Here is a 14,569-nt window from a genome sequence, read left to right on the forward strand (position 1 = left end):
CAGTTTACAGAAATAAAAGCACAATTGCATGGAAAGATTTATTGAAACAGATACAGAAATTGTTGCTCTATTGGCCAGCACATCCTCCACTGAAATGAAGACATTTGTCATATCATCGAATAAATTTTTGTATCCTTGTGTCGTAGAAGTCAGCTGCCTGGAATCGGAAACAGCGTTTAACAGCCGTCTGCACCTCTCTGTCGATCCCATGATATGACAAATATCTCAGTTCCGGTGGGAATATGTTGAAAAATAGATCAACAATTATTGTTGTGTCTGTTCCAATAAATTTTTCCAATGAAATTGTGTTTTCTTTCTGTTAGCGGCCCCTGGCGAACTTATTATTTTACGTCCCTCGTAATTGCGGCCGAGTGGCCAAAATGTGTATAATCACTTCCTTTGATATTCTTAACATGGTGAAAAAAAATTAACTTTTCTATATACCTCCATCAGAATGTTTGCTTGTTAGCTGTTTTTTGACAGAGATCTAATAGAATACTACACGATTTCTTTTCAGGATCTGAAGAAATACTTAGACGAAGCAACAGATGGTGTAATTTATTTCAGTATGGGATCCAACTTGCGAAGCTCACAAATGCCAGACTACAAGAGGGATGCTTTTCTAAAAGTATTTTCTGAACTAAAACAAAGAGTCTTGTGGAAATGGGAGACAGATAATCTGCCTGGGAAATCGTCAAATGTTAAAATAAGCCAATGGTTTCCTCAATCTGACATATTAGGTAAGTCTATTCTCTAGTGTTAGGATAGCATTTCTAGTGAGTAGTGGCATAAACCCAATATGACTTGTTATAGAATATTATATATGTACGGATTTATTATAGTATACAGGGTGGAAGTGATATAACTGTGCAGATTGAAGGACACAATAGAATACATTAAAATAAAAAACTATTATGCGTTTTGTAATTAAGTTCATGGTTAATTAGAAAATTAGGCTGAAAGTCTGCGTAGTTTGGCAACAGTGCGCCGCCGGCCCACCTACGATACACAAACGAACTCAGGTCTGAATAGCAGCATTCCATCTCTTAGTCACTGCAGTACGTTGCCAGACTTCCTATACATGCTAAACTTTTCATTTAATATGCAAGAAAACCATCCATTTTATTTAAAAAACTGCAATGGTGTAAATCATTCCTTATCAGTTTCTCATGATAAGAGTAAAATAAGAATCGTACAGAGTACTTATCGAGTAAAATAGTGTTAACGTTCAGAGGAAAATTACTTTTTATAAGAAAAGTATTCATAATACGGTATTAGAAACATTTTTTTTGCACTCTAACCAAGGAATAAACTTTTTTTAATCTGCACAGATATAAAACTTCCATTTTATAGTCCTTCAAGGATCCTATACAGCAGGACAGAAGTGTTATAAACTGTGCAAAATGAAAGGATCAATAGAATACATTAAAATAAAAAATAAAAAACCTATTATGCGTTTTGTAAATAAATTAATGTTTAATTAGAAAATTAGGCTACTTAAAATTTACGAGGCTGCTCAAAATTACATAATTTCCACATAATTTTAAATGGGCATACATTTCACTAGTAACTATCAGTAGTTAGTAGGTTATTTTACGAAGCATTATCAACAACGTAGGTTATTTAGCGTCTGAATGAGATGAAAGTGATAATGCCAGTGAAATGAGTCCGGGATCCAGCACCGAAAGTTACCTAGCATTTGCTCATATTGAGTTGAGGTAAAACCCCGGAAAAAACCTCAACCAGGTAAATTTTCCCTACCGGGAATCGAACCCGGGCCACCTGGTTTCGCGGCCAGACGCGCTAACCGTTACTCTACAGGTATGGACAGCAAACTATCATCAGAGCTAGGAAGTTGGTACCAAAACTGTTAAGTTAGTGAGCTTGGACTATATCTCTACCGAATGAAAAGTATTAACGCAACTCTCAATGTCAGTGAACCAGAACGATAAACACGTACAATCAGGTGGTAACCAAACATGTGCTCCAATCGTCCACTGCCTTAGAAAAATAAAATAATAAACTAATATTATAAAAAAAACAATAATTTGTAATTATAAACTTCTGAACTCCCAATCCAAAATAATTTACTCATACATATAAAAATAACAAAAAATTATACAAATATGATTCTAGTCTCATTATAATAATAATGAACATTTTTATTTTATCAAAGGAAATACACCTTTTATGTTCAGAAAAAAAATATAAAAACAATATTTGTACTCTGAAAATATTCGTTTTACGTCACAAGGCGTTACTGGAGAAATTTTAAATATGCTCAGTATAGACTATCTTATTATCATCAGGTGAACAACTACTTTGTGAATCTAATAGTGTATCTCGTATGTGGCACATAATATTAAACCCATAATTGTTTTCAAGAAAATTTTTCATTTCTATTGTAATGACAGCTAGGAAGTTCGTATCGTGATTCCGATGTTGAACTTGGTCTATAACGCAACCGAATGCATGGCAGCACGAGACGTCAACATTTAACGAAGAATAATCCGGGAAAAAATAAACCTGTTACACACTCCTGTTTGCATAATTATTTAATAACAGATGAGTTTACTTTTTTTGGAATCATGCATAATATTAACATTACGTAAATAATACAATAATAACAAAATAGCGAACTTTGTCCAGAACCTAAGGGTGCTATTCATAGACATTTCGCAGCACGCGCTACGAGCATACTAAGCTAGCCCCTTCTATCCACTGGTTACTTGTACAGAATTCAAATCATATCCTATCGCTAACATTGGTTTATGAATACGAAAAACGCTGATCATCCACCGAAAGCCCGCGCTAAAAATGTCTATGAATACGGCCCTATAATATTAATATAAATTAACAATTTCTTAAAACTATTCACGACTCTCACAGCCCCACAGAATGCCATTATACGTTGTTTATGTGCGTATCGCCTGTAGCGAACGGGAGCAGAGAGCCGCGCGGGTGACATCTATACTCCTCTCTGTAATCAACTGAAATCTACTATTTTGGTAAAAACTTTCAATCTATGATCATCACCATTTTCATCAAGGATTGATTCCCTTTAGATGTGTTCCGATCTCATGAATTGTAACTGTTCTAAACCTCTCTTGCTCGGTCTGCCAACATTTATTATGTCATTCACTTTATAATTCAATACTAATTCTGGGACGCGGTAGTCCTCCATTCCTTCCACGACTCACCTCGCTCTACATGTTCTTTCAAATTATTCCTACGTTGGTGTATTTTTATATGAAGTTAAAAAATGTCGAGTTCCCTTCTGGTATCTTCATGTCTCTTCTTATACTATTAAACTGAATACATGTTTAAGATTTGTTAAATGATAAAAGAATTAAAAGTGTATAATCAAACGATGAAAGAGTAATGGAACGGAGAAAAATTCTCTCCGGCGCCGGGATTTGAACCCGGGTTTTCAGCTCTACGTGCTGATGCTTTATCCACTAAGCCACACCGGATACCCACCCCGGCGTCGGACAGAATCGTCTCAGTTTTTAAGTTCCAACTCTTGGGTTCCCTCTAGTGGCCGCCCACTGCACTACGTCATAGATGTCTATGAACGTAGGACTGAAGTCCACACAAGTGCTGAGTTGCACTCGTTATGAGTGACTAGTTGGCCGGGATCCGACGGAATAAGCGCCGTCTTAAATCACGAAGTGATTTACGCATATCATATATATATTATATTAATGTACCGAAGTACATATGATATTTCCATGCAGATATTCTGCGTCATCATACGAGAGAACTTTTCTTCGTTCCATTACTCTTTCATCGTATGATGACACAGAATATCTGCATGGAAATATCATATGTACTTCGGTACATTAATATAATATATGTGTATAATCAAGATGTATAAAGATCTGTATTTACATAATTGAATCGCTTATTTCAGAAACCAGTCAAACGCCAAAACAAGAAAAAACGAGTGTTCTATGTGGGTATTCGTACATTTTAGTGATGAAGACAATCAAATGCCGTCCTCCCGTAATGGCCAGGCATTACGTTGAATTTCGTGTTAGGTCAGAAACTAGTCAAGCGACAGCGGTTGGCTGGTTTCTGCAATAAACTGCGGGTACATTTTGTGTTCATAGTTTTGTGACCAACTGATTGAAAAAGTGTTTTGTGGTTAGCGTAGTGGTTTTTTAATAATAATAATAATAATAATAATAATAATAATAATAATAATAGACCTATATCATAGTGAAATGTCTCAAAGTTCAGAAGACGAACCTGTACCTAAAAGGAAACGAGTGGTAAACGAAAACTCTTATAAACGCAATACTATTCGCAATGCAAGGGTAAAAGGAGAAGATTATGTTTCTTATTCTGGCAGGGAAGCTACCTCAGAAAACCAAGCCCGACTTTCGCACTTGCAAGTGCAATGCGAAATGTGATTTAAACATTAATGAGGAAGTGATAAATGAAACATGAAGGTATTTTCATTTTCTCAAGATACTTATATTCAGTCTTTGGTTGAAGTTACTGAAGTTAAGTGTATACGTAACAACAAGATCCAGAGCAGAAGTTGGCACTTTTAAAAGATCTCATTCTTACAACTACAATTTAAGGACTGGTGGTGTACTGAAACACGTTTGCAAGAATGTGTTTATGAAAATCCATGGTATTTCACATAACAGATTTGGCAGAATTTGTCAGTTATTGTTTGAAATTATTACTCCTAACGAGTTTACACATTTACTTAAAAAAATACGAGTTTATTAACAAAATCCTTAAACAATTCGAGAATTATGCGAAAAAAAATACGTTTGCGCCACTCTTTTATTGCAGAAACCAGTTAAGTGAAAAACTCTTTCGTATATTTTACAGCTAAGTTAAAACGCGCAAAATAATTTTCCTTAGATAAAAAGTATTGAAATATGTACTACTTTCAGCAAAAGATATTAAAACCACTACCAAACCATTTAGTCTGATGCTAGACAGTTTTTTTATTTTCCCACAATTGGCTAACTTGGAGCTTGACTGGTTTCTGAAACAAGCGATTCAAATATCCTAGCCCTACTTATGAATTTAGAAACCTACAGTGGTTAACGAAATGCGGTTTTGCAAGACAGCTATAACAGCTGGGGAAAACATCGTTTTATCATACGTTGCCCTCGTACTGGCTACATGATCGTACACCTCTGGTGAGACATGGGAATATGAGGCCAGCAGTCGGCTGGTCAGTTTTGGCTCGCCTGGGCTGTCGCACCATAAAATTAATTAATGTGTTGAAGTTGACCCTGTTTTATAGATTTTCTACGAAATCGATTAAACTGTAGTTCATGATATAATGGCTGGCATCATGCGTCACCACAATAAAAAATAATATGACTTACTTCCTCCACAGCCCACCCAAATGTACGGATGTTCATGACTCACGGAGGCCTTCTGAGCACGCAGGAGGCATTGAACCGTGGTGTCCCTCTACTTGGGATACCCGTGTTCGGCGATCAGACACTGAACATGGCTAGCGCCGCAGCTGCTGGCTATGGGCTTATGCTGCAATTCGAAAACATCACAACGGAATCCGTGCGTTGGGCAGTTCGAGAAGTTCTGAACAACAACAGGTAAGACATCAACAAGGTCTATTTTTATGTGAGTGGTACAATTTATGAGAAAATCGAACATTTTTAGAGCAATACGAAGTTCAAGAAGTCTCCACTAGTTGCTCCCTATGTCGAAGCGCACGTGTGCTGCCATCTGTCAACTGTTTCGCTATACAGGTGTTAAAAGTATTCAATATTTTAAGAGGTGCTAGTATGCATCAAAACAAGAAAATAATGTCCAATAAACATGGGTCCTACAAAACATACTTTCTGAGATCTGAACACTTGTTCATAGGAGGTGCTCAATGTGACGTCCATTCATGGCAATGCATTCCTATCTTTGGCATACGGAATTACGCACTCTTTGAAATTTGTATTATTATTATTATTATTATTATTATTATTATGTTTTATTTAACGACGCTCGCAACTGCAGAGGTTATATCAGCGTCGCCGGATATGCCGGAATTTTGTTCCGCAGGAGTTCTTTTACATGCCAGTAAATCTACTGACATGAGCCTGTCGCATTTAAGCACACTTAAATGCCATCGACTTGGCCCGGGATCGAACCCGCAACCTTGGGCATAGAAGGCCAGCGCTATACCAACTCGCCAACCAGGTCGACTTGAAATTTGTTGTTAATACGTTAATAAGAAGGTTCTGATAACGAGCCCCAGTTAAACCCTGTGTAGCACGTATGGCCCTATTAATCTGTCACCAAGAACGCCTGCCCATACGTTGGTTGAGAATCGGTGCTGATGCCTTGTTTATTCAACTGAATGGGAATTTTCATCAGCCCACACATGCTGATTACGAAAATTCACAACACCATCTCTGCTGAACCCCGCTCATATCCGCAACCAAACTTTTGTTTTCAGTATTCCTTGCGACGTATCAGTATTCCATGCCAGGGGTGTCAACTACAATATGATTATCTGGTAGTCTGCTGTATTGTAGGGCAGAGGAATGCATTGCTATGAATGGACCTCACATTGAGCACCTCCTATGAACAAGTGTTCAGATCTCAGAAAGTATGTGTCGTAGGACCCATGTTTATTAGATATTATTTTCTTGTTTTGATGCATATTATCACCTCCTAAAATATTGGAAATTTCTTTCACACTTTGTATAATTGCAAATGAATATGAGACGTGTGTTACCTAATAAGCAACTAAGGGTTATCTGCATATAACCGGAAATTATCAATGTAGTTATGTCGCTAGACAAGTCTATATAAATGAGAGACATCAACTGAAAATGAAAGAGTAACAATAAAACGCAAAAGAATAGAATGAAGACGTATTCACCTAACTATTTCCCCTATGCCGGTTGTTTTTTTTTCTTTTTCTCCTTCTTTTGGTGTTACAACCCAATATGAGTTTTGGGCTTTTAAAAACTATTCCATCCACCCCTTTCCTTAGTTAAACTTCTCCATTCTCCTATTCCGATAGTTCGTATACTCTATTCTACACTCTCCATCCACCTTTTACGTGGTTTCCTTCTTATCTTCGTCCACCTGACTTTCATTCCACAATACTCTTTGGTATTCTATTACCATTCATCTTTATAACTAGAGATCGGAATCTTAGCCACTACTCTTTGAAGTTGAGAGAGTACGGAGTTGCGCAATGAATCAAATGGCTTGACTAAGGGTAGTGACGCGTGGTGATGTACGATGTAACACTACGCCCGCATCAAGAGTAGGCTGTGATGTGTATTGCAAAGAATAAACACAGCCATTGCTATAAAATATTAATTTAAATTGTTGCTGTTTTACAGGCACTATTGTTAATGAAATATTTATGTTTATATTGCAAGAATCTTTGATGTAAAATTTTAACTTAAAATGTCACTGTATCAGAGGCACTACTCTTAATATGTTTAAGCCTATATCAGAATAATCTTTTATGTAAATTAATGTTTAACTTAAAATGTTACTGTTCCATAGGTATCGCTCTTAATGCAATGTTTAAACCAATATTATGCCAATCTTTGTTGTAAATTTTAACTAAAAACACCGGAACAACTGTAACACAGATACTGCTCTGAATGAAATGTTTAAACCTATAATCTTGTCTGTAAAATTTAACTTCATAAACATTGCTAAACTGGAGTATACTACACTGGTTTACGAGGAAGGAATCTGTTGTAGAGCTCCCTGTAGTGGGCGTTACTTGTGTTTGTGAGCAGGGTGTCTACTGAAGGACATGTGACGTAATGTATGCTATATCCCGTGCACGCTTAAGGTACGATCACACGTCGCTACTTTTGCAGCGCTTCAATACAAAAAACTGCGCAGCTCTCGTACTGCGACGTGTGAACAACGGTGCAACCCGAAAAGTAGCGGCTGCCGAACCTGCTGCCCGCTATTTTTCCATGCTGCGCGCTACTTAAAAGTAGCGACGTGTGAACAGGGTTCTCAGGGTTGCAGCCGCAGCATTTTTGATATCGGTTTTGTTGAAACTTTTGCTGCGGTTGGAACCAGTGTTACCACCCAAATGTGCCAATTATACTTTTATTGTTTGGATATATTTTAATGTTAAATGTGATGAAAATAAATTATTTGTAACAGTTATTAAATACACAACACAGTCTGAGCATAATTATTGCTGACGATATAATTCATTTTTTAAATTTTCCGTAGCGTAGTTCCAAACAGGAGGGTTGCCAACTTGATTACGTGACAATACTATTGGTTATCATTTAAGTATATAGGCGTTTTTAAAAGCTTTATAGTAAAAATAATGTCAATTTCTGAATACTAGATACGACAGAAAAACAAATAATAGATAAGAAAGCTTTCGCATGAGTTTCTTAATAATGCGAACATAACCACAAAATGTATATTGAGAAGTCAACACTGAGATGGGAACCTGCAGCATGACTGCGGCTGCAAAAGTAGCGCCTTGCGTGTGAACAGACTCGCAACCTCCAGTTGCAACTTTTGCAGCACTCGGGTTGCGCAGCACGAAAAGTAGCGTGCAGCGCGCTACTTTTGGCTTACGTGTGAACACGACACTCTACTTTTGCAGCTGCAGTATAAAAGTAGCGCTGCAAAAGTAGCGACGTGTGACCGTACCTTAACACTCACTCCAATGGTGACTAAGAAAACGGTCTTTACTTATATGACGCATCCATGATAGTCTGACTTTACAAACCGGACCGTGTCTTCATTTTGGAAGGCTGAGAGTAATTAACGTTATTTTACTGCCATCCCGTCGTTTTATTAAAAATGCCAGTTTTGTACCGTTCTAAAAATACTATCAATACAAGTTACTTGTGTATTGTTCAATCAGGGGTGTTTTTAGTTTTACGTGTTTGCTAAGCGGTTGTTTTCTTATTTAATGCTGGTATCTTAACATTCATATATACGTATATTTTTAAATATTCTAAGAGATTAAGTCTTATTTTTTAAAGCTTTAAACACAGCGAATGCTCACGAATTATTTACCACATGTCTGATTCGTCACACATTACATTTTCATAATAAAACTCTACGTTAGATAATACACTTTTTTCAGACGATTATGTGTCAAAGGGTGCATTTTCGTAATGTTTCCAAGATTTTTTTTCAGTGCTGCAAAACGTTTCCATGGTTTTTATTTTTCTAGTGTTGTAAAACGTTTCCATGGTTTTTATTTTTCTAGCATTATAAAACGTTTCCATGGTTTTTATTTTTTTTTTAGTATTGTAAAACATTTCCATGGTTTTTATTTTTTTAGTATCGCAATATTATAATACTAGTGCGGGAAGGGTTTTCCTGCAAAACGAGTATAAAATCTGGAGCGCAAGTTTTGCACTGGCAAGTATGTTACATGCTATTTTTTCTACGAAAATATTGTAATAAAATCTAAATTGAAAATATATTTTAAAAAACGTTAAAACGCGTTTTCGCCAAGATACTAGTAGAAATTCATTGTTGATATAAACAGCTATTCAGTTTGAACGACATTTTGTATGCTTAACAACATTACGGCGAAGTGAAGAGAAGTAAATAGAAGTATTTGAAATGTGGATATGAAGAAGAATAAAACATGTGAAGTGGACAGACGGAATAAGAAATTAAGCTGTGTTGGAAAGAGTGGGTAAAGAAAGAATGATGCTGAAACTGATAAAGAGGAAAAGGAACTGGTTGGGTCACTGGCTGAGAAGAAACTGTCTTCTGTAAGGAATGGTGAACGGAAAAAGAGTTCGGGGCAGAAGAAGATATCAGATGATAGACGACATTGAGATAATTTTCGCTGGAGGACGAAATCAGATTAATTAAAACTAAACGTGTACACAATTTTTTTATAAAGGGTACATTTCCACAAAACATCGGTTGTAAAGGAATGGTATTGCTTGGCGTAGTGGCATGTGTAATGAATGTAAGTCTGTGTTAGTTACTTCACATGATAAGAAAGCATAGTTAAAGAACCATCAGAATATTAGCACCATACTCCTGATAGAAGAATAAAAGCAGTAAGGACGGCAGCTAAATACTTCGGCAGGCTCCATCACACATATTCAGCAATCTGTCAGGAACCTCGACTGAAGCAGTAGTTAAACTTCCTAAAAGGGAATCTGCCCAAAGAACTGTACGAAAAACTCTACGATAAAACCTACCTCCTGACTCAAGAGCGCTGGACGAACTTTAAATTATTGCTGACAGAAATACTAGAACTCTTTAACGGCGAATGATGGCTATTCTGGTGGTGAATTTGATACTGTAACTTATGCCATTGTGCGACGAAAAACTATGACAAACTGTGACAAATCGCTACAATGACGAAAATTTTGTGACTAAAACTCCTATATACCTTCATTTTCCATAAGCTAATTAAGAACAAAATTCACTCTAATTCCCAAAGTTCCATTTTGTTTTAGTTACTAGTCCACAAATTTTCCTTTTTTTTTTCCGAGTACCTCCGGCTCACCTATGGCATTCCAAATTTCTACTAGTACTATTACTACTTCTGGTCATCGGCGTAGCTCAGTCGGCTAACGCACTTACCTACCGATCCAGATTGCGCTCGGGAGCGGGTTAGATTCACGCTTAAGATGGTTAACTGGTTGGGTTTTTCCGAGGTTTTCCCAAACCGTAAGGCGAATGTCAAGTAATCTATGGCGAATCCTCTCTCATCTTGTCAAATACCATCTTGCTATCAGTAATCCCATCGACGCTAAATAACAGAGTAATTGATGCAGTGTCGTTAAAAACCAACAAAAATACTACTCCAGCATTTACTACTACTTCTACTATTACAAGTATGTTACTGCTAGTCCTATTACTAATAAAAGTGCTACTGCTACTGCTACTACTGATCACACTCATACTCCTACTCCTTTCCTATTCCTAATTTCACTATTTGTACCACCTCAATACCCTTACCACTGCTACAAATTCGGGCACTCCGCCGAAAGGAGTACATTTTCACTGCTAACAGTTCTTTCTAATCTCTTTTATTAGAAATGCAGAGCTTACAAACAGCAGATTCCGTAGTTTGTCCTATATGCAACTTATTGTTAAAATATAAAATAATATTTAAAATAATGCCTATCTTACCTTATCATTTCAGATACCGTGATAACGCTCAACGTCTGTCGCGAATCTACCGGGATCAGCCACTCACCCCGATGGAACAGGCCGTGTTCTGGACGGAGTACGTGATCCGACACAAGGGAGCACGGCACATGCGCTCTGCTGCATTAGATCTCGCTTGGTACCAGTACTTCCTGCTCGATGTCTTAGCTTTTCTGGCGCTAGTTGTTACATCCGTCTTTGTTCTTTTGTTTGTGATTGCAAAGCAGTTATGCTGCAGGAAAAAAACTGACAACCTAAATAAGAAAAGAGATTGATTTAACGAAGCATTGGTTTTCCGGCTCTAGTTGTCATATCAGTATTTGTTCTTTTATTTGTGATTGCAAAGAAGTTATGTTGCCAAGGAAAATCACTGACAATGTAAGGGTACGTACACGTTGGAGTAACGATAAACGATGAAAGAAATTACTTAGTGACGCTTTGGTATTATCAAAGAATCAAGTGTTCATATCGGAGCAACGAGGACGCGGGAAGCGAACATTTTGATTTACCAGTAGAAGATATTCTATACATCCACTTAACGAAAGAAGCTGTATAGACAATATCAGCTGCTAGGTTCATGGTTAATATAACTTAAATACGTACAAAATTGAACACGTTTCTCATCCCAAACCTAGTATAAATTCATTGTGATGTGATTGGTTCTTGTGGTCACATAACGTATCGCGAATAAATACACAACTGATCAATTTGTCAATATCCATGATAATTAATTTAATATGCCGGAATAATAATAAATCGATAAATATTCAGTTATATTGATAACCATCAATACATTATACAGATTAATATTATCTTAATCAGAGATCATATGAACGACAAGAGCGAAGGAAATGGATTTTTTTCTTTTTCGTCGCTTTTATCGTGTATCTTCACTTTTATCGTTACTCCAATATACACATCTCAATGATAATGCATACTTCAATTCTCTCTGATTTAGCATCGCTGCTTCTTTTGTCGTTTATCGTCGCTCCAACGTGTACGTACCCTAAAGAAGAAAAGAGATTGAGTCAACAAAACATTGTTTTTTGTACAGAAAATCATAAATATTGTCAATCAGTATTAGTATAAATAATTTTCTATGTATTTAATAAACATATTTCATTACAATACCACTTTTCTTTACTCTACTACAGTGTGTATGAATTGTACAATACAACAATCTAATAAATAACACGCAGAAATTGACTAGATGTATTTTCGCATAATGTACTGTATTTTCAGCAATGCACCAGCAATGCACCATGGAAAGTAAATCTACATTCTAGCAGGATGATGATGATGATGATGATGATGATAATAATAATAATAATAATAATAATAATAATAATAATATTTATCATGATAATCATAATCATGATAATCATCAAGGTGAAGTCAAGATGCGTTCCAATAATGTAGAAATTTAGAAATCATTTGGCCATCTTCTCGGGCGCCCCACATTTCTGTGCCGAACAGATCTTTATTCTATAACATGTCGAGCTGGTCTTTTTAAATCCATTAGTAATAAGCAGACAACGGATTTTGAGTCCCGAGACTGAACGTTGCCAGTCACTCAGCTCATTGCTACGCTCCCTCCGTACGCCAAGGGGCTTGATGTCTTGTCACTGTGTAAGGACCGAAAATCCGCTGTCTGAATTAATAAGTGCTCGTGCCACTTGCTGTCGGTCTGCAATTGTTTCACATTAGCTGAAAATGGTACTTTTTTTTTCCAGACACTGGCATAGCTCTGTCGCCTAAGGGTACGTACACATTGGAGCAACGATAAACGATAAAAGAAAAGACCTAGCGACGCTTTGGTATTATCAAAGAATCAAGTGTTCATATCGGAGCGACGAGGATGCGGGAAGCGAACATTTTGATTTATGAGTAGAAGATTTTCTATACATCCACTTAATGAAAGAAGATATATAGGAAATATCAGCTGCTAAGTTCAAGGTTAATATAAGTTAAATACGTACAAAATTAAACCCGTTTCTCATCCCAAAGATAATATAAATTCGTTGTGTTGTGATTGGTTCTTGTGATCACATAACGTATAACCAATAAATACACAACTGATCAATTTGCCAATATCTACAATAATTAATTAAATATGCCGAAATAATAATAAATCGATTAATATTCGGATATATTGACAACCACCGGTAATTATACAGATTAATATTATCTTAATCAGAGATCATATAAACGACAAGAGCGAAGAAAATGGTACTTTTCTTTTTAGTCGCTTTGATCGTGTATCTTCGCTTTTATCGTTATTCCAATATGCACACCTCAATGACAATGCATGCTTCAATTCTCCCTGATATAGCATCGCTGCTTCTTTTATCGTTATCGTCGCTCCAACGTGTACGTACCCTAAGGCGTTTGCCTGGCGATCCGGAGTTGCGCTCAGGCGCGGGTTCGATTCCCGCTTGCGCTGATTACCTGGTTGCGTTTTTCCAAGGTTTTCCCCAATTGTAAGGCAAATATCAAGTAATATAAATGGCGAATCCTCGGCCTCATCTCGCTAAATATCATCTCACTATCACCAATTCCATCGACGCTAAAAACCTCATAGTTGATACAGTGTTGTTAAATAACCAAGTAAATTAAGTTAAACTTTTCTTATTTCTCTGTTGCCAACCTTATTTCTTAATCACGTACCTAGCTGTTCTCCTTAAGAGCCCCATATAAGTTGTTTCAATATTTCTTGTGCAGATATTGTTAAAAGCCCAATTTTCGCAGCAAGGCATGCAGAGCACGCTAAAGTAAAGTAAAGTAAAATAAATGATTTCGTGAGTTTTTCTACGTATGTCATCCAAATTTCGCAAAATTCCAGGCAAAAGTCGCCCAAATTGGGATAGTCGCAATTCTTTAAAAATAGGTCGCAAAATCTCTCTTTATGTAGCCCAAACAGCGAAATATCGCCCAATCTGGCCATCCTGATAATCACATTTATTTGCAAAAGTGGGGGGGTCCTTGACGAGTCAAATCATCACTTCTCGCAGAATGCTCAGTTATGGGCACTGTTTCATCGATCTTAATATATTTTAACGTTGAACCGCATAACTGCTTTCTCAATCGCTCTATCGCCGCCCTTTTTTGCCTTTTTAAATGGCCTGATTCGCGTTCTCTCCCGGACATTACAACGAAAACATTACACAGTGAACTTAAAAAAAATTATAACTCTCTTGGGAAAGTATAACTGAATAAACAACACTGGAACTTTGCCACAATAAGAACGAACCTTATTATTTGTCGGTCAGCTGTCAACTGTGATACTGGTCGTAACATAAATATGGCACATTGCAATTTATATCGAGTGACAATGTGAGGTAATTTTACATTCATTATTAGGTAATGGAATATTTATAAACTTCATAATTCAAGAAAGTATACATTTATCGACGTTGTATAACATGTTTTGAACATTTCA

General features: G+C 36.6%; 1 protein-coding gene and 1 long non-coding RNA gene across 4 annotated transcripts in view; one reads left to right on the forward strand and one right to left on the reverse strand.

Annotated features, from left to right (window-relative positions):
* The window catches only part of LOC138710579 (uncharacterized), a 153,091-nt gene extending 141,848 nt beyond the window's left edge, over positions 1 to 11,243 (reverse strand). For all 3 annotated transcript variants that reach the window (XR_011335268.1, XR_011335267.1, XR_011335269.1), the window contains exon 1: positions 11,113 to 11,243. This is a non-coding gene — a long non-coding RNA (uncharacterized lncRNA). The remainder of the gene's footprint in view (positions 1 to 11,112) is intronic.
* The window catches only part of LOC138710575 (UDP-glycosyltransferase UGT5-like), a 49,872-nt gene extending 37,614 nt beyond the window's left edge, over positions 1 to 12,258 (forward strand). Inside the window, exons 4-6 of the mRNA XM_069841569.1 lie at positions 518 to 740; positions 5,369 to 5,588; positions 11,126 to 12,258. Coding sequence (XP_069697670.1) covers positions 518 to 740; positions 5,369 to 5,588; positions 11,126 to 11,405 — 723 coding nt within the window. The 3' untranslated portion in view covers positions 11,406 to 12,258. The remainder of the gene's footprint in view (positions 1 to 517; positions 741 to 5,368; positions 5,589 to 11,125) is intronic.
* The last annotated feature ends 2,311 nt before the right edge of the window (positions 12,259 to 14,569 follow it).

This window comes from Periplaneta americana, chromosome 12, assembly GCF_040183065.1.
Source record: "Periplaneta americana isolate PAMFEO1 chromosome 12, P.americana_PAMFEO1_priV1, whole genome shotgun sequence".
Taxonomy (NCBI): Eukaryota; Metazoa; Arthropoda; class Insecta; order Blattodea; family Blattidae; genus Periplaneta; species Periplaneta americana.